Below are 27430 nucleotides of genomic sequence, written 5' to 3'. Positions count from 1 at the left end.
ATTGAGTCCATCTTCTCATTTGACTTTTAAAAAAAAAAAGACCCTTCCCTTCTGGTACCCTTTAAAGGGTACAAGCATTGTTACAGTGTTTCGGAATACTGAAAATTAAAATGGCAGCTTGCGTGCTAGCAGTGTTAATGCAGGTTGGTTTATTTTTGCTACCTGAGATGTCAGTCTTTTTTTTTTTTTTTTAAATAATGTGTTCAAGTACTTGACAAGAAAAAACAGACTGAAATTCAAAATGTCCATGTATCCCTGTACATTTGAACCAATAATGTACCCCTGCTGACATATAGCACAAGACATACAAGCAGCACATAAAGCTACTCAGTCAACAATACTTAACCCAAAATCCCTCTTTGATTTGGAAACTCAATGTGAAAAGTGAAGCTTAGCTGATGAATGCGCTCCAAGTCATGATTACATTCACCATTGTTGCAGGCAATAGATGTTCCAGCTTGTGGTAATTCTGACTGTACACATTTACACACAAAGTGAAGAAAAGCTTCTCCAAATATATGGAAATGCGCGGTTTCATGAAACTCAAACAAGGCACCTGAGCAACAGAGTACTGCATCTGCCCAAAATAAACATGAATGTAAACGCACTCGTTGAACGCGTCTCAGACTTTTAGAATCAGCTGCTCGGCTCTGGAGTGTGACACAAACACGAGACGACACATTCATCCTCTAAACGACACAAGATCTTCCAGGCACGTTTGGTTTGGCAAGATAAATGAAAACATTTCCAACCTTTCCCTTGATATTCTTCACCCTCTCTTACATAGAATAACATATGGAGACATATTGAGGATAGTAACAACAGTCTTTAGACTGCTGCCTTTATGATGTCTTTGTAACAAGGGGTTAATAAAAAAAGACAAGAAGTAGTTAACTCAAACTGAATGATTTATCATGTACACTCATATAAAGAGTACAAGCCATGATTTACAGGTCAGACTCTTTATGAGATGAACGGTGATGGATGGACATTTGCTTTATTACGCCTCAAAAGTGACCAGAGATTACCATCACACAAGCTAATTTAGAATCTACTAAATATATTCACTTGGGGCCAGATTTAAAAAAAACCTCTGATTTAGTGCCTTAACGTAGCTTAACTCATTTCTTGAGCTTCCGCTCTAAAATAAAAATAATTACTCACATGTATTAATCTATATCTTTTGGTGCATATACTGCATACAGGAGGTGAAGACTTTAAATAATTAACCAATGTCAAGGATGGTGATTTTAATTATTAAACATAAAACAAACGTTCTATAATGTGGTGAGTTGGCTAATAGTTCAATATGTTTACAAAGATATAAATAAATATGGGACAGGGGGACTATGGCAGCACTCTTTAGGTTGTTTTTAACACTGAAACCATTGGAACATTATCCAATTTAGTGTTCTTGCCAATCTTTGTAGTTTCTTTGTGAATATAAAATGAATTTACTTGCTGACAGTTCAATCTCTGGGTCCGAGGCACTAGTTTATGGTACATTGTTTGATGTGTGTGTATATGTGAGAGGTGGGGGAGGGGGTAATATATATGGAGTTGGATGATGTGAGGAAAAGAGGGGATGAAAAAACTTTAGCTTAACAGACTTCAGCTTGGTTCCACGGGTTCACGCCGCGCACCTCCAGGGGTGGATTGTTGTAAAAGATGTGGTTGCACAATTCTTCCAGAAGGGGTTCAGGATCTGTGGTGGCGTACTGAGCAGCATCTTCGATTTCCTTCCTCACCGTCACATCAATCTCCTACAAACACAACACAAGTAAGACAGACGATTAGAGTAATATGCTGTCTGACATTTAGTGTACATCTGCACGGCCAAGGATATTCGATTATGTGGGCACTGTTCAATTACAAAAAAAATACTTAAAGGGACTGTTTGTAAGAATCAGAAATTTCTTGTCAACAGCGACACCCTGTGGCCGTTAGGTCAACGAAAGTCAACGTCCTGTTGCTTGTTTGCGCGTGCGCATAGACATGAGCGAGCATTGTTCAACACAGTGAGGTGACACACGTCAGCTAAAACCACAATATCACTCTATATTTCACCTGCTTGGCAGTAATGTTAGCTGACCAGACGAAGGTCTCTCCATGAATCAGTGCTGATCCTAGTGTTGGCTCTTCCTGCCCTCAGCCCCGCTGCTTCAGCCCCCCGGGGCTGAAGCAGGAAGAGAAACGTTATCGCCTCCCGACCGCAGCCGGAAGTGAACAGGGAGACACCGGCACCCAGTTGGAGACGATAGCGTTTCTCGCTGCGGACCCCCGTCACTTCACAAGACACGGAAAACCTCTGTTGGTCTGGAGGAGCTGCATCATTTATTTCTGCACAAACGTCCACTGTACATTCACTAGATATTCTCAGAGCTAAACTAACTCCTCTGCAGTGTGTAGTGTGCGCTCATGAATGTGAGGTGGAGCGAGAACGCGCGTGTTGTGTGAGTGAAGACAAGCAGGCAGGCAGAGGAGCAGAGGAGCAGTCTGAACAGCGTTGCCACACGCGAGCGCGCATGGGCTCCCGGCCTGGTAGATTTATACGTGTAAAAGTTACAAACAGTCCCTTTAAAGCTTCAGTAGGCAGACAATATTTTTGGCATCATTGGGCAAAAATTCAATAATAACCTTTCAGCATATCTGTAACTCAAGTGTTCTGAGAGATAACTAGTCTTCTGCACCTCCTCATGGCTCTGTTTTCAGGCTTCAGAAAATCTACCCCGTGACAGGAGACTTTGGCCAATCACAGGTCATCTCAGAGAGAGAGAGCGTTCCTATTGGCTGTGCTCCGGCTGCCGGAGCGATAACTTGGTATACATGGCTGATCGGGTCACAAACTTTCTCATTTTACAGCTAAACAGTACACTACAAGATGTTTCTGAAAACATTTGAGGCGAGAAATAGGCATTACATTAACAGAATATTGATTCATATTTGATCAGCGCTGCCTAGTTTGACCGTTTGATCAGAGTTTATGAGTGATTGACAGCTGCTCAGAGACAGCAGGCTCCAGCTCGGCTCTGATTGGTTGTGAATCCTGCAGATTGTCATTAGGAGCCCGAGGACACCGGAAGACACCAGAGGACACATGATTTTTTTTCAGATTACCTGTCTCATGCACTACTGTCAGGACATAGTGACCGTTTTATAAAAATTACCTTTTTAATCATATTTTTCTCCATTTCTACCCACTGCTGCATTAAACATGATACTGAAAACTAGATGCTAACTCTATTCAGAGACATGCTGTCCAGAGATATTTGATCACACCAGTATCTTTGTGACTGTCACCAGCTGACAGAATATAATCTTGTGGGAAGCTACTGTACCAAATTTTGAGTTCTGATATTGTGTCCATCAACAGCACTGTGTGAGGCCGTCTGGTGCATCAACACAAAGTCTCAGAACATTTTACTTGCTTTCCTGGTTAATCATCACAGCTTTGTCTCTAAGCAACCACATAAAGAGTTAATCTGTCACCTGCTGATAACATAAATGTCCCAACTCATTTTCCCTTTTTATTGGGGGTACAATCATTTAACAACATATTATATAAATGGGACTATCAATAGATCAATAAAAGATTTTTTTTTTCTAATCTCAGCAATGCAAATCATTTCTTGACTTCAAGTGTAGTAAACTCACTCTTTTTCACATAAGGGTTATTTTTTTTAGCTCCAGAGACATTATGTGCACTGACCTTGTTTTTTTCCAGGTGTGGTTAATATTTACCTTTTTAAACAACATCCAAATGAAGCACAGTGGTGAACACAAAGATAAGGAGTCAACAGTAATAGGAAGCAAAGGGCTGTTTGACCATAAATGGATTATTAAAACAGGTTTACCTCCTCCATGTGATATATATAAAAGGGAAGTCACTGAGGCTGCTGTACCATTCGTGTGACGCAGCCAATGCAGTCCGGTATAAGATTTCTAAATTCTTTGCCCGGGGATAAACTCCTGAGGAGCGAATGACGAAACAAATTTTGCTTTTATTCACATTCAGAGGATTAGTAAGCAAAGGGAAAAGAGGAAAAAGAAGAAAATGGCCAGTTTTATATTACGGAAAGCTGAACCCAAGGACGTGTGCGATATCATGCGACTCATAAAGGTAAGCAAAATGTTAAAACCCAACAACCAATAGGACATTTGGGCCATTTGATATGAAATCTGTTACCTCGCTCTATTAATTCATTGTATTTCCAGTTAAAAGCATAATTCTTTCTTTTTGCCTGTTAGGAACTAGCTAAATTTGAAGAGATGGAGGAGAAGGTCGTGCTGACCGAGAAAGGTGCTCTAACCCACTTAATGTTGAACTATAAGCGTATATTTTATACATACATTTACCAGGATTTTCAATAGATTTTTCATACATTCTCATAAAGTCAATGTCCCACTTGTAGATCTACTTGAAGACGGTTTTGGAGATCATCCGTTCTACCACTGTTTTGTTGCTGAAGTCCCAAAAGAGCACAGCTCAGAAGGTAAAAACATGTCTCTTAACACAAAACTCTACAATGTCAGAGTCGTATTCCTTAAGAAATAGTTCAAACCTTTAAATTCAGCGTCTAACTCGTGGTGTGTTCTTCCAGGGTACACTGTGATTGGCTTTGCCATGTACTACTTCACATATGACCCCTGGATTGGAAAGCTGCTCTACTTGGAGGACTTTTACGTCATGCAGGAGTTTCGTGGTAAGATTGCTGTTATATGATGGTGGTAAGGGTTAATGAGTTACAGAGGTCTTGAGGGGCATTTTTACACACACTCTCATGAACTAACTGTTAATTATACTCTTTACATTTAATCTTTCACCAGGTTTGGGCATTGGTTCACAAATCCTGAAGGTCCTGAGTGAGGTGCGGTAACCAATGTACAGTTAAGGCTCTCAGGTGACAGATTCAACTTAGTTCCAACTGTATTCAATACTTCATATGTCCTTGTTTTTTTCCTTCCCCCTACAGACAGCAGTGAAGACTCGCTGTAGCGGCATGCACTTCATCGTCGCAGAAAACAACACAAAGTCCATTGAGTTCTACAAGCGAAGAGGAGCAGCCGATCTCTCCTCTGAGGAGGGCTGGCGTCTTTTGAGATTGAAAAGGAGGATCTGCTTAAAATGACTGCCAAATAGAGTTTACTGTTTATTGACTTGTACTGACTGTTGGTGATAGCAATAATCGTGTTTTGTTTGGTCAGTGATTTGACACATTTAAAACTGTTATCTTTGATAATAAATGGTTTCTGCTTATTTGAGTTAATCTGAAGTTTAGAAAGACTTCTGCTGATTTGTGAGGTTTGTGAATAACTATTCTACTGCTGGACACCTGCAATGTTAAAATTCACTAAAGATTTGAGAAAAAAACATGATTTGTGTATTAGAGTTTCTTTTTCTTTTTTTCCTAATTTATTAATCATCGCGAGACACCTTGGTTTAATGTAACGACCCTTTGTTGGGCCAACACTGGAGTCATTATTTGCAGAGGGAGTGTTTTTTTTTGCATACATATTTTGTACTGCCATTACAATAAATCCATACATTTTGAAATAACATTTGGTTGTAGTATTACAAATACCATGTTACAAGACAATGGTAATCCTCATGTGCCAGTAGCTTTGAATCAGTGGTGGAACTTCTGAGATCCTTTAACTAAGTAAAAATAGCAAGATCAAAACATAAAAATACCATTACACGTAAAAGTCCTGTATTGAAAATGTTGCTTAAAGGAACAGTGTGTATATTTAGGGGGATCTATTGGCAGAAATGGAATATAATATTAGTAAGTATGTTTTCTTTAGTGTATAATCACCTGAAGATAGAGAATAGTTATGTTTTCGTTAGCTTAGAATGAGCCATTTAGGTCTACATAGGGAGCGGGTCCTCTCCACGGAGCCAGCCACGTTTCTATAGTAGCCAGAACGGACAAAACAAACACTGGAAGACACTGAAGAGAGGGCCATTTACGTTTTGCGTCGGCCACCGCCGTAGTTCTCCCACATGCTTGGCACTCAGAAGTTTCAGTTAATTGCAATCTGCAACCTCAACCCTAGATGCTGCCAAATCCTTCACACTGCACCTTTAAGTTAAAGTATCAGCGAAATGTATTTAAAGTATCACAAGTACTCATTATGTAGCAGAATGGTCCCTGTCAGTATTATGTTATTATACATTATAATATTGGATTATTATTGATTTAACCCGATTTACTTCAGAATTGGTCAGTACAATCTAAAAACCTTTGTGATTAAAAGTTGTTAAAGTTTGAGCTTTTATAAAACGCTGTTACGGAGAATTTATATGATTCGCCATGAAACAACAAACTGTTGTACCTCGACTGGACTTGGTCCAATCTGCCCCAAACTTGACCTTCATGGCAGTCCAGGCCTCAGGACAACTACATGACAATATTGACTCAGTCATACTGGCAACAGGCAGTCAGTGTTATGGGACAAACATCATCCGATTTATATGAAATCTATATTGTGGTCTACACTTGATAATGAGCAACATAATGTATGTTTAGAGTCTCTTCTCCAGCGCCATATAGTTGACACAGGAAGTGCTGCAAAATTTGCAATCCATCATTTCCTGTGCAACCTAAAGTGGCAGTAGGCAGTATATTTTTGGCATCATCAATTCCATAATAACCTTTCAGCATATTGTAATTCAAGTGTTCTGAGAGTAATTAGACTTCTGCACCTCATCATGGCTCTGTTTTAGAAAATCTAGCCTGTGACGGGAGACTTTGACCAATCACAGGTCATTTTATTGAGAGAGTGTTCCTATTGGCTGTGCTCCAGTCATGTGACCGGAACTTGGCCTTCCTGCAAAAGATTTCACAATGGCGACGGCATCACAAACGTTCTCATTTTACAGCTAAACCGTGCACTACAAGATGATTCTGAAAACATTTGAGGAAAGAAATAAGCATTAACGTAACATAATATTGATTCATATTTGATCAGCGCTGCCTAGTTTGACCGTTTGGTCGGAGTTTGCGAGTGATTGACAGCCAGCTCTCATAGACAGCAGCTGGACAGCGGACCTCAGATCAGCTCTTACTGCTTGTTTTCCTCCGGTCTGTAAAATCTTGCAGATGCCATTAGGAGCACTGGAGGACACAGAGGAACATGATTTTTTTCAGGTTACCTGTTTCATGTACTACTGTCACGATATAGCGACTGTTATAAAAATATTATAAAAATAACTTTTTTAATCATATTTGCTCCAATCTCGCCTACTTCAGCTTTAATCCAGGCAGGAAATAACGCTTACTTGTGCGTGCAGTGTCCGATGGTCACGGAAATGCATATTTGCTTCAACCTGTGTCCCGCCAGTCCCCCCAATGTGCACAAAGGTGCGAGGGCCAGATCTTTGCTGCTTGCAGCTTTAATACTTTTGTATTATTACTATTAACTCGCTTTTAATTTAATTTACAAAAGTATTGTGTGTAATAGCCGGATAATCACTCTGTATGTATACATGTATATTAATTATTTTTTTTGTATTTTTTTTTTTTATTTAAGGTTAAAGGAATACATACACATACTTGTAAAGGGACACACAGACAGCAGCAGCAACATATATAAACAAAAATATATCTAAAAAAAGGAAAAGTAAAAAAAAATTATATTAATTTGTAAATTAGCTGTCTATGTAGTTAAGTAAAAAGTGCAATATTTCCCTCTGAAATTGACGTATAGAATAGAAATACTCAAGTAATGTACACGTAATCAAATGTGTGCTTAGGTACAGTACTTGAGTAATGTAGACCTATTCTACCTCTGCTTAAATTGTCTTCAAATACAGTTGATGGATAAATGTGAGATACTTTCTTACTTTCTACTTCTAGCTACATCAAAAGGATATGATACAGTACATTTATCTTTGTTTTTTCCCCCAGTAATTATCTATTGGCCTTTTTATTTAAAAAAAAAAAAAATCAAAAACACGTCTTATTTTTATTGGGGGAGGTTGAGATTGTGAATAAAAACAATAGCCACTCAGGATGAGAGTGATCCAGGGTGTTTCATTGGGAACTAGTCCAGCGGTGTGTTTAAATGTTGGATGCTCTCCGTCGGGAGAGAATCACTTTGTATTGTCCACCTCTCCGCTGCATACTATAGTCTGCTGTTTAAGGGAACCGAAGCAGTCTACAGCCCCATTAACAAGCTACACCAACCTCGGGGGCATAAACTAATTAAAATGAACACTACAGTGCACGCTTTGACATAACCCGTCTGAACAGCGGTCCTCAGATTATGGCCTGTTTGGTGCCTGCCGGTGTGATTTCCACCACAACCCTTCCGCATTTTCCTGCTGCTCTCCGGCTGTGACGTGTCGTGCTGACGGCGGCCTCGGAGCTGGAGGAGCGGGGGGCTGTAGCATGACAAGATCTGGCTCCAGACGTCCTGCTTTGCTTTCAGCGGAGTTCCAGAAACTACCCCTAACCCCTCCTTCTCTGCTCCTCTCCGGCCCGCCCAAATAACACTAAATTCCCGACTGGATCGTGCGGGAGTCTGGGGGGAACCAGGCGGCCTGGGGAAGCCGAGGAGCGGACAGAGGCCATCCCTGCAGCATACATCTGGTACGCGGCGCAATTTTTGCATCATGCGGGGGCTCGTTTTACAGAGCTATGTTTGCATTTTATGCGTGTATCTTTGTTTTTGCATGCATGTGGTATTTTAATGTATTTCTTCATTGTCACCGAGAGGCCGCAAAGGGTTGTGGGCCTTTTCTTCTCAGGCCCGGGCCTCAATAAGAGGCCGTAAATGGTCATTCAGGCCTTCTCCGATGAGCTAGCCCGCCTGCTGAAAGGAGACGGCTTTTATAGTCATATGTAACGTTATATGTGATTTAATACAACTGCGTTATAACCTCCAATAGAAGCGCAATGAACATGTTCTCATTACCGAGGGGTATTTTCAATTAGCGTTCAAATTAGCATTCGTCCCGATATGAAGCTAACAAAATGGCGGCGGCTAACGTTGTTGTAATGAAAAACGGTTGCTACAGAGCCGCACCACTATACACCTAACCTAACCTTCCTTCTATATGTTGTAGTTTTATTTTACTGAATGCATGTTGGTGCACTCTTCTGCTCTTAAAAAGGTGTGTTTTGGGGGAGCCAGTCTATGCGGGCTCTGCGTGTGTAAACCAGTGCTAACGGTGCTCCAGTGGTCAGTTGAAGACATTACCGCTTTACCACGTTAATCCCCCTCATCATCAGGGGGGTTTACACTGTTTAGTCTGCCATGAATGAGTAGCCGAGTTAGTCTGATCACAGTGGTAGGTGTGTAATGTGATGGCGGGATCTTTCAGCTCACTGGTGCACTGTGTTGTGCGCCATCTCTCCACACACACACCGTTGTCATCGTTTTCCACCTGGAGGTGGGGGATGGTACATTCACTGGAAATTAAATGGCACCCCGGCTGCATCGTCCACACACACCACTGTTTACATCCCCCCCTGTGTTTGTGTGTGTGACAGAGAGATATTTTTGTCTCACATGATCTCACCTTCATCCTCTGTGATGAAGGGAACGTTAAGTGCCAGTTGGGCTGGAGTATTTGTTTAGTTGTGGTAGCTGAGGTAGTGTAGTGATTGCAGTCATGGCAATTATGACCACTGGTCATTTCTCTTGCTGTCCTTTGCCGCAGACACAAGCTAACACTGCAAAACTATTTTTTTTAATAGTAATTTAATCGATTATTGAGTGTGTGTGTCGTCGTCGTCGTCGTCCCCCCCCCCCAAAAAAAAAAAAAGAATCACTCAATTTGCCTGTGAGGCCAGATTTCTTTCCAGTGCTTTTTTTTTAATTTATTTTTTTTTAACACATCAGATGACCTTATCTTGTTATTTGTGTGGAGTAAAATGTCAAAACAAATGAAGCTCTCCACAGAGGTTGGATACACAACAAAGCACAGTGGGATATAAAACAGAGCAGTTAGTGTGGCTTAAAGAAGATCATAACTGACAATTATATAATAACAATCTAATATTTAGGCCAGGGTATTTTTTTAAAATGTTTATACTAGTGCTGATTCAATTAATAAGTTCTTTGAAGTACAAATAAGTTCAGTTTCAGTCCCGATAACGATCTCGATACGTGGGCTTTCAGTATCGGCCGATACGGAGTACAGATCAGGTACTAGTCTTTAATTAATAAGCTGTATGCCTCACTTTGTCACTGGATCATTATTTTATGTGTAAGGCAACATCAGGCTTGATCATCATTAATCATTGCTTTCCTAACTTTGTAACACAAAATGTGACCTATAAAGATATGAATTTATTTAGTTATATATTATTAAAATGATGAATCGTACACTATTAACTTAGTAAAGAAATCTTCAAAATTGACAGGAATTACACTTCAAGTGAAAACCTTTTAATGCAGCAACAAATTGGTCAAAACTTCAACAGATCCATCTATTTGAGTCAGTATTGGCCCTAGTATCCGATCAGGTATCGGTATTGGTGTACCCTTAGTTTTTTTTTCAATACATGGTGCTACAGAGTTGGACTCATTTTGGTCGCTACCAAATAAGTACTGAGGTTTGAAACCCAGCCCTATTTCTAGTGAAAAAAAACAATGTCGTGTGCACAATGTTTACGTTATTAAGCCCACAGAAACCAACATTATTTTCTACAAAAAGACTCAACACTAGGGCTGAAACTAACGATTATTTTCATTGTCAATTAATTTGTCAATTATTTTCTTGATTAAACGTTTGGTCTGTAAAATGTCAAAAAATGGTGAAAAATGTCCATAAGTGTTTCCCAAAGCCCAAGATGACGTCCTCAGATGTCTTGTTTTGTCCACAACTGAAAGATATTCAGTTTACTGTCATATAGGAGTAAAGAAACCGAAAACAATCACATTTGAGAAGCTGGAATCAGAGAATTTAGACTTTTTTTCCCTAAAAAACAATTAATCGATTAGCAAAATAGTTGGCTATTGACTTAATAATTGACAGCTAATAGATTAATCCTTGCAGCTGTACTCGACACACCTGGAAAATAAGTTGCTTGATTCGGTTTAGGTTAATATGCAACGTTAGAATCACGTTCAATGATCAGCATCAGCTGGTTTTCTGTAATAAAATTCAAATAGTTTCAAATCACATTACGACCATGAACATGTGGGATTTTTGCTGTTGTGGTTGCAGATTCAATTGCCTGAGATTCACAGTTCTAGCACACACAGCACAAGGAAAAACACAACTTTTTCAAGACAGTTGGCAATTCATATCATTCTATATTAGGGCTGCACGTAACAATTATTTTTTTATCGATTATCTAACGATTATTTTTTCGATTAATCTAACGACTAATTCATCGATTATTCAAAATATACTGTTATGATTCAATTAATTTACCCAAAATAAATATCAAAAACTTGTCTCATTATTATTCAATACTTTATTCAAATATCTTCTCTTATAAACATATACATAAAACAAGAATATTATTATGGCATTATTTCACAACAAAAAATATAGCCCAGTCTTTACTGGTAATCTGTTTTCAGTCCAACATAAAAGTTCTCCAAAAATAAAATTAAAGCAAGAGCATGTTAAATTAATGTAAAAGGAATACAATGCAATGTTCTTTTTGTGGAAAAAGTCCTCCCCACTGCTTTGTCTTTCATTACGTCATTCGATGCGTCGACGCACCATACGTAAATCAACGTATTTACGTAATAGATTATGTCGACTATGTCGACTATGTCGACGAATCGCCCCAGCCTTATTCTATATTAATACAGTTAATTGATCATACTGAAAAATAATTACTGTACATGTATGAAATAATATGGGAGGATTTAGTGACGGACTGAATGAAGTTACTTTGATGAGTAGCAGCATGATAATGAATAATTTATCTATCTAATCTCTCGTTGAGACTAACAGGGTTTGCATGGATCCTCTGTTTAGCTTTGATTCCAACAGTTTTGGTCACCAAACATCTCAACTTTCTATAATTTTCTTTCAGCTGTCCAGTAACAAATGCAGTGCGAGGACAATGGATGAGGATGTCACCAGGCTTGCAATACATTCTGAAGAGCCTAAAATAATATTACACGGATCGGGTAATTAGCCATACTTATGTTAACATGTTTTTATTACACAAAGTATGTTATTGGGTATGTGTGGGTTCCCTATAAACATGTTAGTGTTTCAAGAAGTAGGATTCTTTGATTAGCTAGATAACGTGAACTATTTGAATGACTAAAATATTATTCAGAACTAGATGTTATGGTTGCATGATGTCAGTAGGAAATCAGTAACAACAGTTAAAACATCCACACACAATAATCTGATTAACTGGGTTATCCTGCTTCTTCCAGATGAGGGTGGTGCCGGCGGGCAGGAGTTTGTTGTGGAGCTTCAAGAGACTGTGTTGGTGTCAGAAGGCGAGGGGGAAGGAATGGCAGTTCACAGGTTTGCCCCAGACGAGCTAGTCATCCAGGACGCTGTTGAGGATGTGGTCTCTGAGTACGTGCACTGCGATGAAGATGAAGACGTCGCAGTAGAAACCTGCGTGATGGCTCTTGAAGGCGAGGAGGAAGGCGTTGCCATGGGAGACATCCCGGAAGATGGGATGGACTCAGAGCAGCAGGACGACGACCAAGATGGCTGTGGAGATTATCTTATGATATCCTGTAAGTTTACATCTCTGCTGTGCTGGAACTGAATTTAATTGTGCCATTGTTCCACTGGAAAGCATACTTAGACCCCATTTACACTTCATGCATCTTGGGATAGCTATCTGATCTCAAAAAAATAAAGTGTAAATGCATCCTAGAAGCTTTCAAGATGGATTGAAATGCGATCACTCAAATCATATTTTAAGGTGGTTTGTGATGCACTCTTGCCAAATGTTGAAAAGGTGTGAATGCATTCACCTCTCCAAGATGCATATGTAATCTTACTTCTCCCATAGTGTAACTATGTCAGTTTTGTTGAATGTTCAGCTCTCATACAGGAGCTGTTTCATATACATTTCCATATTTATCAAGGGCAGCACTCATTAATTAACATCAATGTAATGTAAGTGTGCCAAATTTAGTCAAAATGCTTATGTTCATCTGCAGATCCTGGGCAGGTTGATGTTGATTATCTAATCCTATCTCTGGTCAGTGAAAGAGTGCTGTTGATTTTTTAATTTAAATAAGACGAAATTGTGACACTTTGTGTCCAAAATATTGACTCTGGTTACTGCTGACGCAGCTACAGAGTTTGACTGTAAAAAATATAAAATTTTAAACATCTGTGGTACATACACACATAATTAGCACAAGCAGCCAGTTTCCTTTCTTTCTGCAATAATTTCAGCAATTATGCAGCGCTCACAGCCCCACTGTACATTATTTAACAACCCAAAGTGGTACTTGGTTCACAGTCTGAAGATGGTATGAAACAGACTGTCATTACCGTTTAGTGTTAGTGGACACTACAGACCAACGGAGAGATGAGATGAGAGAAATAGTGGACTTTAAAACTCAGTTTTGATTTTCTGTAATAGATAAACCAGAACTACTTCTTAACCAACTATTTTGGAGATAGTTAATGGTATTCGATGTCAGAATTGAATGGGTAAGATTTATTCAATATTCAGACAAACTTGTATTAGTATTAATTGTGATACATTTCCTAGATTTTATAGAAACTATATGCAAGCTTCATCTTTTCATGACTTTAATGAAATGTGATGTGTGTCCCCCCCCTCGCTAGTGGACGAAGCTGGCAAAATGGTGTCCGAGGATGGAACGGAGGTAACGGTGGAGGGAGCTGTGGAGGACCAGGAAGTGGAGAAGGATGAGGATGGGCAGGAAGTGATAAAGGTGTACATCTTCAAGGCGGACTCTGGGGAGGATGACATGGGTGAGTAGCAGTTAAGTTTAAACCTCTGTTAGGAATAACGAAGGGTCAAATTGTAGCCTGAGTACCAGTGATTGCCATAAAATACAATATTAGATGTGGGTTTTGTAAGTGAAAGGGCTTTAATGTTCTTCAATAAAACAAAATACAGGGAAGTCTGCTCCAATCTAGCTCACTGGCTACATCAACCATTAAGCATAAGTAATTGGATAAAGTATTTCTTTGTTTTGCAAAAATCTTTCTATAAATTGTGTCATTGATTAGAGGAACTTACTCTTTTGTGGAGATTATTGGCCAAATGTAATGTTTTCTGTCCTTGTCCTGAAACGGGTGTTTTAAGTAGGGCTTAGTTGATTAGTCGACTAACCGGTCGTTTTTGTCTTAGTCGACTAAGATTTCTTTAGTTGATTAGTCATTTTCTATACTTTTTTCATGCTGAATGACTTACTTCCAAGAAACTTATGATCACATCTCTGGTAAACACACGATTTAAAGTGGTGCTTTTGTGGGATTCTTTGTGGAGAAACTCAGTTTTACAGATCTGTCGATTAAATCAACTAATCAGTTAGTAAACAAAATCATGCGTGTTAGTCGACGAAGAATTTCTTTAGTGAACGACAGCCCTTGTTTTAAAAAGCATATAATTCATGTTCCCAAAAAAAGGGGCCTTTTAAAGGTATTAAAAAGTCTTAAGACTGGTTTTCCATCATACTTTGACCTATATGATAATGAAACAAGTATTAAATTGGGGTGTTAAAAAGGTTTTTAAAAGTCTTCAATGTAACTGTAACACAGAAACCTTGGAAAAAGTGTGAGGGCTCAGTTTCCCACAGGTTGACAACTAATTTGTGTCAGATTTGCCAAAAAGTGGAGAATTTAAAAAGGTGTTTTAATTCTGCAGGAGAATCGGTAGACATCAGCGACGGAGATACGGAGAGCGTGGCGTTAACAGAGTCTTCAGGCCAAACGCTCAGAGAGAAGATGGTTTACATGTCTGTCGGGGATTCTCATCACAATCAAGGAAACCACGGTGAGTCGTTCAGATCTAACGAGCGGGGATGACTGTCATGAAAGTAAACGTTGCTAGTTTTTTGGTTTTGTACATGTTGGGCTCATCTACAGGTGGGTCCAAGGTGACTGATGAGGTATATATGGAGGTGGTGGTAGGAGGCGAAGAGCCAGTAACTCACGACCGCTCGTATGACAGCGTGTCTCTAAGCAAGGACTTCATGCCTGTGGCCTGGGCAGCTGCTTATGGTCAGCACCCCTGTCTCTTAAATTGCTTTTAAAACAACACTGGAAGCCTGTGCATCAACCACGTCTCTGAGTGTCTTTGCTTAAGCTTTACAGATGCTGGCTTTGTTTATTTTTGTGTTAAAGACATTGTGTCGGTCTCACAGGTGCGGAGGACAACGAGAGTTGTGAAAACAGAAACGGTGCAGCCAGCGCTCTGCTGCACATCGATGAATCTGATGGGGTTGACGAAATCAACAGACAACGCAACAAGAGCAGGAGACGGTCGGAGCCTCGCCAGGTACAGACAGGTAAGAGCAACACAAAGTTCATGGATCTAGAAGTTGCCTTCATGGTCCAGTTCTGAATGGAAATGCACTTTCTATCTACGCACTATAAAGAAGCCGTTAAGGATGAAAGATGCAACTGCATTATTTTCAGTATTGATCAGTTGCTAATATTCTTATTCTATTGATCACTAACAAATGTGATCATAGCCCATAGTGATTTTAAATTTGCAGTCTAACGAGCAGTCAAAACTCCCGACATATTGCATTTTAAATTAACAGGAAAAAGAAGAGAAAGCAACACATTGTGTTTGTTGTGGGTGGTAGTTTGTGACTTAAGCATGACTCCAGCCGGTCCAACCAAAGTTTAAGGGGCTTATTTGTTTGTAAGTGGTAAATGGACTTGCATTTATATAGCGCTTTTCTAGTCTTCCGACCACTCAAAGCGTTTTACACTACATGTCAGCATTCATCCATTCACACACACATTCATACACTGATGGCAGAGGCTGCCATGCAAGGTGCCAACTTTGCCCATCAGGATCTAATCTAAATACTCATTCACACACCGATGGCTATGCCTTCGGGAGCAATTTGGGATTAAGTGTTTTTCTCAAGGACACATCGACGTGAGCGGAGGAGCAACCCATTGAAATAACTAGAATGGCACTCGGAGAGCACAGACCTCCGCCAAGGTGCCTGACTTTTAAAAACAGATCACAGCTCACAGCTGGAGGTACCGGGAGGTGGTCGGCTTATTAATAACACGGTGTTTCAGTGTAACGTATCGGCGGATGCCTCTCTCATTCATCAGCCTTTTTATGTCTGTATAACGTTACACAACGTTATCTCTCATCCCGTCACCTACCGCTTTTTTCTTTCTCACTGCGGACGGCCAGCAGCTGCTGTCGCACCTCGGAGTCTCGCCACACATCCACACATGTATCTCTCTGCTCGAAGTAGAAAGAAGGCGGGGTCACGCGCAGGGTCTGAAATTGGCACCTGCCACCCACCAAATGCGGGTAAATTGTTGGCAGTGGTGGGTGAAATCATCAGGGCACCTGCCACTTTGGCAGGCAGGGAAAACGCTAGTGACGGGAATAGAGAACCGTAGTTGTCCGCTTTCTTGGCATCTCATGTCTCTGTAACTATCGACTCCTCTTATTGATGCTTTCCGACAGTTACGCATGCACAATGACGCGTACGTACGCTGTATCATGTTTCAGTTTGTTTGGGACCGGAGCCACGGCAGAGAGAAAAAAAGTGCTAAACAGCGCTACTAAACCTGAGAAGACGCATCCTATTTTTCCTGATAATGCGACACTGAGAACAACAAACCCGTGTTTAAATCAACAGGAGGAGAGTTGGTAACTTTACCTGTTAGAAGAAGGTGGGCAGCACAGTCCTGCTTGGATAAATAGCGGCGGAGCTACTAACTTTAACGGATATGCCATTCAGTTATTATTAGGAGGCATTCAAAGTCTGCTCAGGAAAAAGGATTATTGGGCGAAGGTAAATTACAACGTTATCATGATGTATTCAAATGTAATCTCGTAAAATTACGTTTTTGGTGAAAAACTTGAATAAATCCAAAAAGTACTTGTCTGCCACTATGGCAGGCAGTGAAAAAAGTTAATTTCAGGCCCTGGTCACGCGTCATCAACACACATGTATGTGTTATACCCAGTGGTCATAAGGTTGTGGCTGATCGGAATCCATAAACAAATTCCTGAATCCGGATCACCCCCAAAATCTAATGGATTGTCCATTGTTCATTCACCCCTTCAAAAAATTTCATTCAAATCCATCTCAAACTTTTGGAGTAAGCCTGCTAACAGACAAACAAACAAACAAACCAACAAATGCCTTTGGCCTTGGCGCAGGTAATAATGTGATACAGGAATCCCCCTTATTCACTGTAAGCCATGCATAAAAACTGTATACAGTACTACTTGTGCCACCATGTAGTCCATCAGCAAGGCTGTGTATTGTCATATCCTTTTAACCTGTTTCTCTCCAGCCCCCTCTGCGACCTGCAGCAGGAGTTAAACTGCTGCTATAGCTCATGTGCTTTGATGGTGTCCTCTCTGACAGCTACTTTAGCTTACCATACCTTGCCTATAATTTACCTATATGCTATTTATACTACTTGAGAAAAAGAAGATGAAATTTGCTTTGCTTCTAAGGGTGCTTTTACACCTGTAGTTTGGTTCATTTGGTCCAGATCAAGGGAAAAAAATATTCATTTTAGTTCTGGTTCGGTTCCTGCTCCCTCTGATTTTTTACAAACAAACCAGAGAAGTAAACATGAAGTTCTACAGACTGATGAGTAACTTGTTGATTGGACAGTTTTGGCGATTGTCATCTTGCATCATCAGGACCCACGTGGGGAAATCAATTTCCGGTCTCTGACAGAAGTTTATGCAGCACTTTAATACTTCTGATGTGTATATTTACAGTATGTTTTTTGATTTAATTCTCTTGACAAACAAGATTATGGGCCTATTGTCATTTCCGTCTCCCTCTTGTCATTTTTCTCTCCAGCCATCATCATCGGTCCCTATGGTCAGCCTCTGACAGTTTACCCCTGTATGCTTTGTGGCAAAAAGTTCAAGTCACGAGGCTTCCTGAAACGCCACACCAAGAATCATCACCAGGATGTTCTGACGAGGAAAAAGTACCAATGTACAGACTGCGACTTCACCACCAACAAGAAAGCCAGCCTCCACAACCACATGGAGGTGCACGCTCTGAGCAGCAAAGCCCCCTTTGAGTGTGAAATGTGCGGCAAGGAGTTCCACCAGCAGGCAGCGCTGTTCTCTCACAGACTGCAGCACCACCACCGAGAGCCCAAGAGCCAGCCGCCTCCGACGCCCACCAAGATGCATAAATGCAAGTTCTGTGACTATGAAACGGCGGAGCAAGGGCTGCTCAATCGGCACTTGTTGGCAGTTCACAGTAAAAGCTTCCCCCACATCTGTGTAGAATGTGGAAAAGGCTTTCGACACCCGTCAGAATTGAAGAAACACATGCGCACACACACGGGCGAGAAGCCTTACTCCTGCCTGTACTGCGACTACAAGTCGGCCGATTCCTCTAATCTCAAGACACACATCAAGACTAAGCATAGCAAAGAGATGCCGTACAAGTGCGAGCGCTGTTTCCAGACCTTTGCCGAGGAGGAGGAGTTAATGCAGCACGGACTAACACACGAGGAGAATAAGACCCACCATTGTGCCCACTGTGATCACAAAAGTTCCAACTCCAGTGACCTGAAACGCCATATCATATCTGTTCACACCAAGGACTATCCACACAAATGTGCCATCTGTGGTAAAGGATTCCACCGGCCGTCCGAACTGAAGAAGCACTCTGTATCCCACCGCACCAAGAAACTCCATCAGTGCCGGCACTGCAACTTCAAAATTGCAGACCCTTTTGTTCTCAGTCGCCATATCTTGTCTGTCCACACAAAAGAGCAACAGGCCTCTCCTGAAAAGAGTGAGTCTAAGAGGACAGAGACGCACACTCCCGTTGCAACGCCTAAAAAGTCTGCACCGAGCGCGTCCAGCGCCGCTGGCCCGCCCGGCAGAGTCAGTGCAGCCAGCTTAGCCAGCAGTGTGACTGTAGTTATTGGCAAAGGACAAAAAGAAAGGAGAATTTACCAGTGCCAGTACTGCGACTACAGCACCGGGGACGCTTCGGGTTTCAAGCGACACGTGATTTCCATTCACACAAAAGACTATCCGCACCGCTGTGAGATCTGCTCGAAAGGCTTCCGACGGCCCTCGGAGAAGAACCAGCATATCATGCGCCACCACAAGGACGTGGTGCAGGCAGAGTGACTCTGACCCGAGCCAAATACTGTGCCACAACAAAGAACAATGTTATAAAGCAACCATCACACCCCAATCTCTGCACCCTCAGCACGACACCAGCCACATTGTGGCGTGTGCGCGTGCTGCACTTAGTCCGTTCTGTTGTTTTGCTCTTTTTTTTTTTGATCCTCAGCCTAATGTTTGTTCAGAAATCATGTATACACATGTACATAGCATTAACGCTCTGTCCGAGTTAGCAACAGAACCCCTCCGTAGACTTGCACTTTTACCTGCATGCCCCTTTGCTGGTGACAGTGTGCATGGCAGATTGTGCAGATGTCTCTTTGTAGATATACATCTTTTTTTTAATTTTGCAGGCAGCAATCAGTTGTCAATCACAATGGTCCTAATTATTTGTCTCAAAACTGAAGTGTGATTTGCAAAAACGTTTGCGTCATTTTGTTCAAATGTACTAAACACAGCAGTATGGATTAGCAACCTGTTCCCAGTAGCACTCGCCATCTCGGTAAAAATCACGATGAATGCAGTAATCAAGTGTGATATGTGCGTGTGAGAGAGTGCGCGTGTGTGTGTGTGCAAGAGAGAGGAAGAGTGAATGACAAACAAAGCATCTGTTGTGCTTCCTGGTGCTCCAACCCCACCACTCTGTAACATAGTGCTTTTTGTTGTGTTGTTAAAAACACAAGGCTGACTGTGTACAACACTCAGAGAAAAGAAACAATCGTACTTATCTTTGTACACAGGGGTCTACGATCATTAAATTAACACAGAATACACCGTGAAATAGTGGATGTGTCATGGTGGTGAATACAAGTTCACATATGCACCTATATCACGTCATAACCCCATCACTTGATTATCATATACCTATGATATTTCAGTTTCAAGTCAGGAAGTGCACTGTAAGTTGTTGAGAACAAGTGCCCAACACAGTAGAGAGGAAGCCCTGACTGACAGTGTTTGTAATCCATTAATGCTACCTGGAGAATCCCATTAATTTGAAAAATCAGATTTCTGCGATGTATGTTTTCACCGTTATTACTGATGACAAGCTGTTCGGGCAGATGATTTCTTTTTCTATGAACAAACTTGTTTCTCATAAGAATTGACATGATATCTGTTAAATCACAGAAAAAGCGTAATCTGTGTTAAAAAGAAAAAGTTCACATCAGTGTCCCAACATAACTGTGTGGCCCAAACAGGAATCCTACGGTATAACTGGTGCTGTTATGAAGCTACGGACTGAACTCTTTGTTTTCGCCCTCACAGATGTACTTTTGCCAGTAGAAAGGGAAAATGTATATCTTTTTAGATGCAACTTCAGAAGATGACAGGTGCTGGTGGTGTACTTGTACTATGGCTTTTTACATTTTTGTTATCACCTGTGATTATTCCTGTTTTTATATTTATTTCATTTACAAGTTGTTGTATAGTTAAGTGTAACTAGACTTCTATGGGACGTAAATTATTGTTTTGTATACAAATCTGTACAAAGCGTGTAGATGTAAACACTTGATAAAAAGGAAATCTGAACTGTGTCGTTATGGATGTACTTCAACGTATTTGTTAAAAAAAGGTAATAAAAGCAAAGTATTTTAGCTGTTTTGTCTTCTATTTGCCCACACTGTTAAAGTCCCCTACCGCTAAAAGATGTGTTTTGCTTATTGTTATTTCACTTGAATGTTTGACCTTGAAATACTTGCAGAGTTTGACACTAGAAGGTTGTTTTTTTTTGTTCTTTCTGTTAAACAAACAAGTTATGTTTATAGTCAGTGTTACTCATCAAAACACATCATATGTGTCCTTACGGTCTGACAGAAGCCTCAAATTTGTTTCCTTCTTCATAAAACATTTGAAAAACTGATATTTCTTAAAAGTTTGAAACCTGCAATGTTTACTAGCGTGTGGTCTTCTTCTCTCCTGCTTTTGTTGGTGCATAACCGCCATCTACTGCATAGATCAGTAGAATAGTGTGAAACCGTTGGCAGGAATGTGTGTTGTGTCATCCACGTGAGACAAACAAAACGGGGACCCACTCATGGAAAAACAACTCCACAGCGCTACTAGAGGTATAAAACTACAAAGGGAACCCTTTAATGGAACAGTGTGTAACATTTTGGGGGATCTATTGGCAGAAAAGGAATAAAATATTCATAACTGTTTTCATTAGTGTATAATCACCTGAAACTAAGAATTGTGTTTTTGTTAGCTTAGAATGAGCCCTTCATATCTACATAGGGAGTGGGTCATAGAGTCCGCCATGTTTTTACAGTAGCGCAGAATAGACAAACCAAACATTGGGGCAGTGAGTTGAGGGGTACTCTGTTGGTTGCAATCTGCAACCACACCACTAGATGCTGCTAAATCTTACACACTGTACCTTTTAAGACAAGTCTGTACAAGCATAATTTTGTGACGTCACAGCTAGTTTGGAGCCAATCATGACCCCAATATGCAACTTACACAAAAACCTCCAGCACACACACACTGAGAATGGTAGTAGGAGACATCTTGTGTTAAACTTTTAAAAATAATATTTGCATATTTATAGATTCTGTGTTTTTCAAAAGAAGGAATAATTGAACTTTTTTTGTGGGGGAAAAAAAACTTCAGACACATTATTATTCAAAGCAGAGCATTTTTATTTCTCAAATCACGAGTGACCTCAATAGATGTCAAATAGTCATTAACAGTAAAGTTTTCAGACTGGGGCAGAAAATTAAGCAGCTGGGCACTCCGCTAAAGAGGGATAAAAAGAGCAAAGTAAGGTGAGTAGTGCATTACATCATGCTTAATCTTAATCTTTTTTTTACATAAAACCTCTCCATTGATATGAAACGTACCATTTTTGGGAAGGAAAACAATATTTTCAGACTGGACGCCGGTCTCCAAGGAGAACTGCCTGAACTTCTCCAGCACATCAGCGTTGAGGTCGACTCCACGGCCTGCCAGACCACATGATGTTAATCTGCTACAGTATGCATAACTGTACTGAAGATCAGAGTGTAGCATCATGGGCTCTTATGTGCATATGTACAGTACATGTGTTTAAGAGTAGATATATGTCATGGATTACCATCTAGCCTCATTCAATGCCAAACACACACCCATTATCCACATCACATACACACACACACACACATTCTTCAACCTGCTTTTGTCCACTGGTGTTGTTTTTTTTGTACCTTGTTATTTGTCTTTCTCTGTTTAATATCTTTTGGTCTTTTTTTATATATGTCCCTGCACATGTCTTCACTTGTTTTATAATCACTTTATAACACAATAAAAACATTTAAAAAAGAGCGTAGCATCATGGGTCATGATAACTTTACCGTATAGTTTGTTGACAACGGTGGGATCGCTCGCCTTGGCCTTAATGGTGTGAACCAGGGCGTACTCGTCATACATCACATCAACCATGCTCATGTCATTCTCATTCCCCCAGCCTGACGAAGGGAGGAGGGCAAAAACAGATCACGTGAAAGCAGAAATGGATAGTTTAATTGTGAATGCATGCCTCTATGTGTTCAGTATTTATATGTGTGTGTGTGTGGGTGCACTCACGCGCACTTGTGTATGTGAACTTTCCGGGCACGTCAGTCTTCTTGGCCAGGTTGTTCAGTCTCCAGCAAGAGCCGTCAGAGCTGCACAGTAAAAAACATTGAAACATGATAAAAACACCAATGATCTCCTTTTTTTTTAACCTCTTTTCTTTCTCTCTCACGCTCACTTGAGACTGGCGAAGGACATGTCCAGGTCCCCGTCAGCGGTTGGGGTCAACAGGGCTGTGCCCGACTTCATGCTGGTTCTGCGGCTGACAAACCACTGGGCATTAGTGGCAAATCCAATCAGGTACCACTTCCCCGTCATCTGTGGACACACACAAGGCAAAACATTAACACCATCTATACTTATAGTAAAACTCACTGTGGTCTGCACTTCAGTGGTTGCCAACCTTTTCCCTCAAGAGACCCCTTCTCTATCATTGAGTAAACTTTTAACAATTATATATATATTTTTAATTTTTAACAATAATTTATACTTATAATAAGCTTCTTTTTTTTGACAAATTCTGTGTTTCTGTTTATTCTGTGAATATAGTTTGTGTGCCCTTATCCTAAATAAAAAATAACAATTTAATTTAGTTTTCTTCACAGAAATGAATGAAATGCTGAGATATAGGCCATCTGTATATTTTTAAAAATGTTGTCTTACACTCCCTAAAATCAAGAAGGCCTCGCGACCCCCCCCAACCCAAAATGTGACAAATACACAACAAATTAAAGTTTAAATGAAATTTACAAACTATCCAGTACCAGTTTACAACATCAATCAAAGTCAAACACCTCCATGTATTTCAGCTAATCTTATGCACGCCATCAAATAACTTCCTTTGACAATCTAATAATCGTGTAAATGTGGCACTCGATTGCAAAATCCTTCAGTTGTGAGGAGGAATTTAACAAATTGCATACAGGCACCATAAATAGATATTGTGACTGAGATCATTTTGCTTTAGTCATGTGTCTTACCCCCTGTAAGTTGAAGTCTGCCTGGGGTACGACTTCAGAGGAAACCGTCAGGACGCAGAGCGCGGCTCCCAGCACTTTGAGCAGTAAAGTCATAGCTACTGAGGAGCAGGATCAGACGATGATGATGGAGTAGAGTGTGGATGAAGAACTGTTGTTGAAGTTCTGCTGACAATCCTTTATATAGGGGAGGGTGAGATTACCTTTTCCCTCCCAGCCAACACACACACACACACACACACACACACACACACACACACACACCCACACCCACACCCACACCCACACAAACCCTGGAGCTAGGATGGGTTCAAACACGTGAAGCTTCAGAAAAACACATACACACACAGTTTCACAGCCACAAGGTAAACTTTTAGCCGTGCCAGGGCAGAACTCAATCAGCAGGCAGGAGAAACAATATAATCTGAATAAGTAGTGGTTTCGGATTATGTCCTGTCTTTCACACAGTTAGATCTGGAAATTATAATGCAAACTGCAGTTTCATTCCGCAGCCTCCTGTTTGTGAGCATATGCTGTAAAAACACAGTAGCTAAAAGAGGTAAACAAAAGCAGTGGCTGCCCTCCAGTGCTTTCTGTGGCACAGACCACAGAATCAAAGTCACCTGTCAGCAGTAAAACACAGAGACAACACAAAATGCCCTTGCAGATTGGATTCCTAATCATGCATCACCATGTGGTGAGCTGAAATGCTTTCCTGGGACACTTTAGTGTCTCTTTTATGGGTTTAAAGTCAAAATACTTTTCCCTCCTCATGTCATGGATGAAAATAACAACTTGTTCTGTATGCAGCTCGTAGCTCCCTCACAGAAAATAAGAGAACTGCTTTCACATTTCAACAATCTCACCTTTAGTAGCTCTTCTGGTGCTCTTGATCATATCACACAAAGTCACTCAGTCTATCAACTGGAAGAATGGAAGTAAAATGGATTATAAATCAGTGGTGATTTTAGACTGTTTTTAGAGGTGCTCATACACACCTACATTTCATCTCAGCATCTCTAAAAAATACCAGAAAACCTAAGGAATCCATTGGTACCAAGTTATGCTAAATTTTGGTGAGGGAAAACAGTCATGGCCATTTTCAAAGGGGTCCCTTGACCTCTGACCTCAAGATATCTGGATGAAAATGGGTTCTATGGCGATTTATGATAATCACATGCAGTTTGGGGCAAAAACCATGCAGTTTTTTGGAACCCGAAAATTGTTGCAATAATTTATGAGGCATAATAGGCGCATGGGAATGGCCATCATATACTTCTGTCATAATGTTCTAAACCCTTACACACTTTCACAATTTATTTCAATTAATTAATTAATTAATTTTAGTTTATTTCTGATTAATGACTAGAACAACTTGACACACAGCGCTGAGCAGCTAATCAAATTAATCTTCAGGTTCCCAGCTTTCAGATGATGTACACCACTTCTGTGACATATACTGAGATAAAAACGGGTCTAAGTGGGTCTCTTGGAGTTAATTATTAGGCCTATTATCATTATTATTATTATTATTATTATTTCCTGCACTACCCTGGTATAAATATAGCTCTGTCGTGGTGGAAAGTAACTAAGTACATTTACTTAAGTAGGCTACTGTATTCAATGTCGAGGTAACTGTTCTTTACTTGAGTGTTTCCTTTCATGTTACTTTAAACAACTCCACTACATCTCAGACGGAAATGTTGTACTCCACTATATTTATCTTAAAGTTTCTTAAAGAGTATTGACACAAAATATAATCAACAAATATGTTATGATTTATTATTATAGATTAAATTGAAGAGCAGTATATGACGTAGTTAAAACTAGCTGCACCTTGGCTGCAACATGTTTTATGTTTTTATTGAAAACCTATCCAATAGAATAAGGATGCCTGTAATTCTGATCTTATCACTTTTGTCTGCAGGATCTGTTCTCCGCTGCACAGAGCCAGATATGAATCCAGGAGTGATGATGAGGAGATGAATTAAGTGTAATGAGTTGCAGGTGCAGGCCGATGCATGCAGTGTAAAGATTCCTCCGACCTACATACCATGCCAGTTTAAACAGGTATGCCTTTACCCTGAGAATACATATATGTAAAGAAATGTTGTGCAAGAGAAGTATTATATATTTGCACATTTCACAGACAGGCTCATACAAAACTCTGCAGCTGCAGGCATGTGTACATAGTGTGCTTTTACCATTTGTCCCAACTAGTGCAGAAATGTACTAATTCTTAAAACTAATTTACATTTAGACAATAGATTGGGTTGTTATTTAAGCATCATGCAGATTAACAGAAACTCAAATTAAAGTTTCTGTGTCTGAAATGTAGTATAGCTCTTGTGGGGTGAAAATTAATTCATGCCATGTTGGCAAAATGGGAAAAACAAGAAATCCTCCAGTTATTCCAACTTGGAAGCATTCCCACACCATAAGCATTTGTGTAACAAATTTGTAACAGTCCGTTAACAAGTGAAAGCAGATACTGAAAAACAACGCAGCCTCTTCTTGATGAACTAAATCAGTTGAATTAGAGTTAATACTGGATTTTATTTTAATGTAACTGCCAGTGATGGTGTTAGTCATTTTGACACTAAGCTGTCAGAAACAGTTTCTCCCACTTGGTTGTTCATAATTACAGCCTGAATGATATAACCCAAACGCAGCATTAATCTTGAAATGTGTGACTTTGGCTATGAATAACTGAAACTTCCCATTTAACGGCTTCAACTATTAATATAACTGTAAATCATCACAGAGAAAACACAACTGCATATTTAGTTAACAGCTCATTGCCCAAAGCAATCATAGTCTCTATCTGTCACAGGTTGCTGCTGGAAAGGCTTCAACTTGTGAGTGCTTGTGTGGCACCCTGGACATTTTAGGGTTAAAGATTGTGCCCAGAAACCTGTATGTCATTATTTTGGTACCCCCGCCATGGTTATTTTTGTAATTATTATTATTATTACCATTATTATTTTTAAAGCGCTTGGTGTCACTTAAAAGACAGTACAAAGGACAGTAAACCCACCTGCTTTAGTGTCAAGTAATTCTATGACAACATTTTGTATTGACCAGTAGGTGGCGGTAGTGGCTTTGATATGTCAGCGACTGGCGCTCTTATTCTTCTGTAGCCGTACGTCACGGAGTTAGTCCGCTAGCTAATGCTAACAAAGGCTAGCTTGAATAGCTATTTTAGGTCCGTGGCGCGGGAACGGTACAGTTCACGGTTGTGTATTGATTGTGTAAATGTATTCCCATCTAAGATGCAGTGACATCGTAAACAAATGTTCAGTTGTTGATATAATTAATCTGTAATAGGTTCAGAGGTTGATATAATTAGTATAATATGTTCAGAGGTTGATATAATTAGTAATTTATGTTCAGTGGTTGATATAATAAGAGTGTGTATTAGAGGCTGCACAGTTGCCATGGTGATTTGGTAATGATAGTTTCAGGATAGATTTAGCTTATGGTATATTGTGTACTGAATACTTCCATTGTATTACTTGATAGTGATTTAGTGATATTTAGTTACTGTATAGTTATTCTTCTGTAGCCGGAAGTCAGCGCAGTCGTAGCATAACAGTCAGGAAAGCAGTAGAGAACAAAGCCGGCATTCATCCTTGACTGTTCTTTTTA

General features: G+C 40.2%; 3 protein-coding genes across 6 annotated transcripts; 2 read left to right on the top strand and 1 right to left on the bottom strand.

Moving 5' to 3' along the window:
• Window positions 1-3887: 3887 nt before the first annotated feature.
• On the top strand, window positions 3888-5557 carry LOC119475217 (diamine acetyltransferase 1-like). Its single transcript, XM_037747704.1, has 6 exons — window positions 3888-4120; window positions 4249-4300; window positions 4413-4493; window positions 4602-4703; window positions 4828-4868; window positions 4974-5557. The coding sequence occupies exons 1-6, from the start codon at window positions 4055-4057 to the stop codon at window positions 5127-5129; spliced, it is 498 nt and encodes a 165-aa protein (XP_037603632.1). The 5' UTR covers window positions 3888-4054; the 3' UTR covers window positions 5130-5557.
• A 2399-nt stretch (window positions 5558-7956) lies between these two features.
• On the top strand, window positions 7957-21141 carry LOC119475654 (zinc finger Y-chromosomal protein 1). Of its 3 annotated transcripts, XM_037748542.1 has the most exons (9): window positions 9812-9927; window positions 10122-10155; window positions 12006-12102; window positions 12361-12675; window positions 13748-13897; window positions 14796-14924; window positions 15017-15151; window positions 15295-15438; window positions 17959-21141. In XM_037748542.1, the coding sequence occupies exons 3-9, from the start codon at window positions 12036-12038 to the stop codon at window positions 19257-19259; spliced, it is 2241 nt and encodes a 746-aa protein (XP_037604470.1). In that variant the 5' UTR covers window positions 9812-9927; window positions 10122-10155; window positions 12006-12035; the 3' UTR covers window positions 19260-21141. The 3 variants fall into 3 exon arrangements, with proteins under 3 accessions (XP_037604469.1, XP_037604471.1, XP_037604470.1); XM_037748541.1 differs by lacking the exons at window positions 9812-9927; window positions 10122-10155 and adding an exon at window positions 7957-8594; XM_037748543.1 differs by lacking the exons at window positions 9812-9927; window positions 10122-10155; window positions 15017-15151 and adding an exon at window positions 7962-8594.
• Window positions 21142-21871: 730 nt separating this feature from the next.
• Window positions 21872-23949, bottom strand: zgc:153704 (uncharacterized protein LOC767759 homolog). Of its 2 annotated transcripts, none has more exons than XM_037748883.1 (6): window positions 23786-23949; window positions 22984-23123; window positions 22818-22897; window positions 22586-22699; window positions 22097-22198; window positions 21872-21992 (listed from the first exon to the last, which is right to left on the bottom strand). In XM_037748883.1, the coding sequence occupies exons 1-6, from the start codon at window positions 23876-23878 to the stop codon at window positions 21973-21975; spliced, it is 549 nt and encodes a 182-aa protein (XP_037604811.1). In that variant the 5' UTR covers window positions 23879-23949; the 3' UTR covers window positions 21872-21972. The 2 variants fall into 2 exon arrangements, with proteins under 2 accessions (XP_037604811.1, XP_037604812.1); XM_037748884.1 differs by having other exon boundaries at window positions 22824-22897; window positions 23786-23948.
• Between the last annotated feature and the right edge of the window lie 3481 nt (window positions 23950-27430).

This window comes from Sebastes umbrosus, chromosome 17, assembly GCF_015220745.1.
Source record: "Sebastes umbrosus isolate fSebUmb1 chromosome 17, fSebUmb1.pri, whole genome shotgun sequence".
Taxonomy (NCBI): domain Eukaryota; kingdom Metazoa; phylum Chordata; class Actinopteri; order Perciformes; family Sebastidae; genus Sebastes; species Sebastes umbrosus.
Note: the sequence above shows the minus strand (reverse complement) of the source record. Positions and strands in the feature narration are given on the sequence as shown.

Bases quoted from the DNA above. Each gene is read 5' to 3' on its own strand.
- LOC119475217 (XM_037747704.1), top strand. From the start codon at position 4,055: ATGGCCAGTTTTATATTACGGAAAGCTGAACCCAAGGACGTGTGCGAT. The intron at 4,301-4,412 runs GTGCTCTAACCC...TCCCACTTGTAG, and splicing joins GGTCGTGCTGACCGAGAAAG to ATCTACTTGAAGACGGTTTT. The intron at 4,869-4,973 runs GTGCGGTAACCA...TTCCCCCTACAG, and splicing joins TCCTGAAGGTCCTGAGTGAG to ACAGCAGTGAAGACTCGCTG.
- LOC119475654 (XM_037748541.1), top strand. From the start codon at position 12,036: ATGGATGAGGATGTCACCAGGCTTGCAATACATTCTGAAGAGCCTAAA. The intron at 12,676-13,747 runs GTAAGTTTACAT...CCCCCTCGCTAG, and splicing joins AGATTATCTTATGATATCCT to TGGACGAAGCTGGCAAAATG. The intron at 13,898-14,795 runs GTGAGTAGCAGT...TTAATTCTGCAG, and splicing joins CTCTGGGGAGGATGACATGG to GAGAATCGGTAGACATCAGC.
- zgc:153704 (XM_037748883.1), bottom strand. From the start codon at position 23,878: ATGACTTTACTGCTCAAAGTGCTGGGAGCCGCGCTCTGCGTCCTGACG. The intron at 22,700-22,817 runs GTGAGTGCACCC...TCCCTTCGTCAG, and splicing joins GTTCACATACACAAGTGCGC to GCTGGGGGAATGAGAATGAC. The intron at 22,199-22,585 runs GTAAAGTTATCA...GTGGTCTGGCAG, and splicing joins CGTTGTCAACAAACTATACG to GCCGTGGAGTCGACCTCAAC.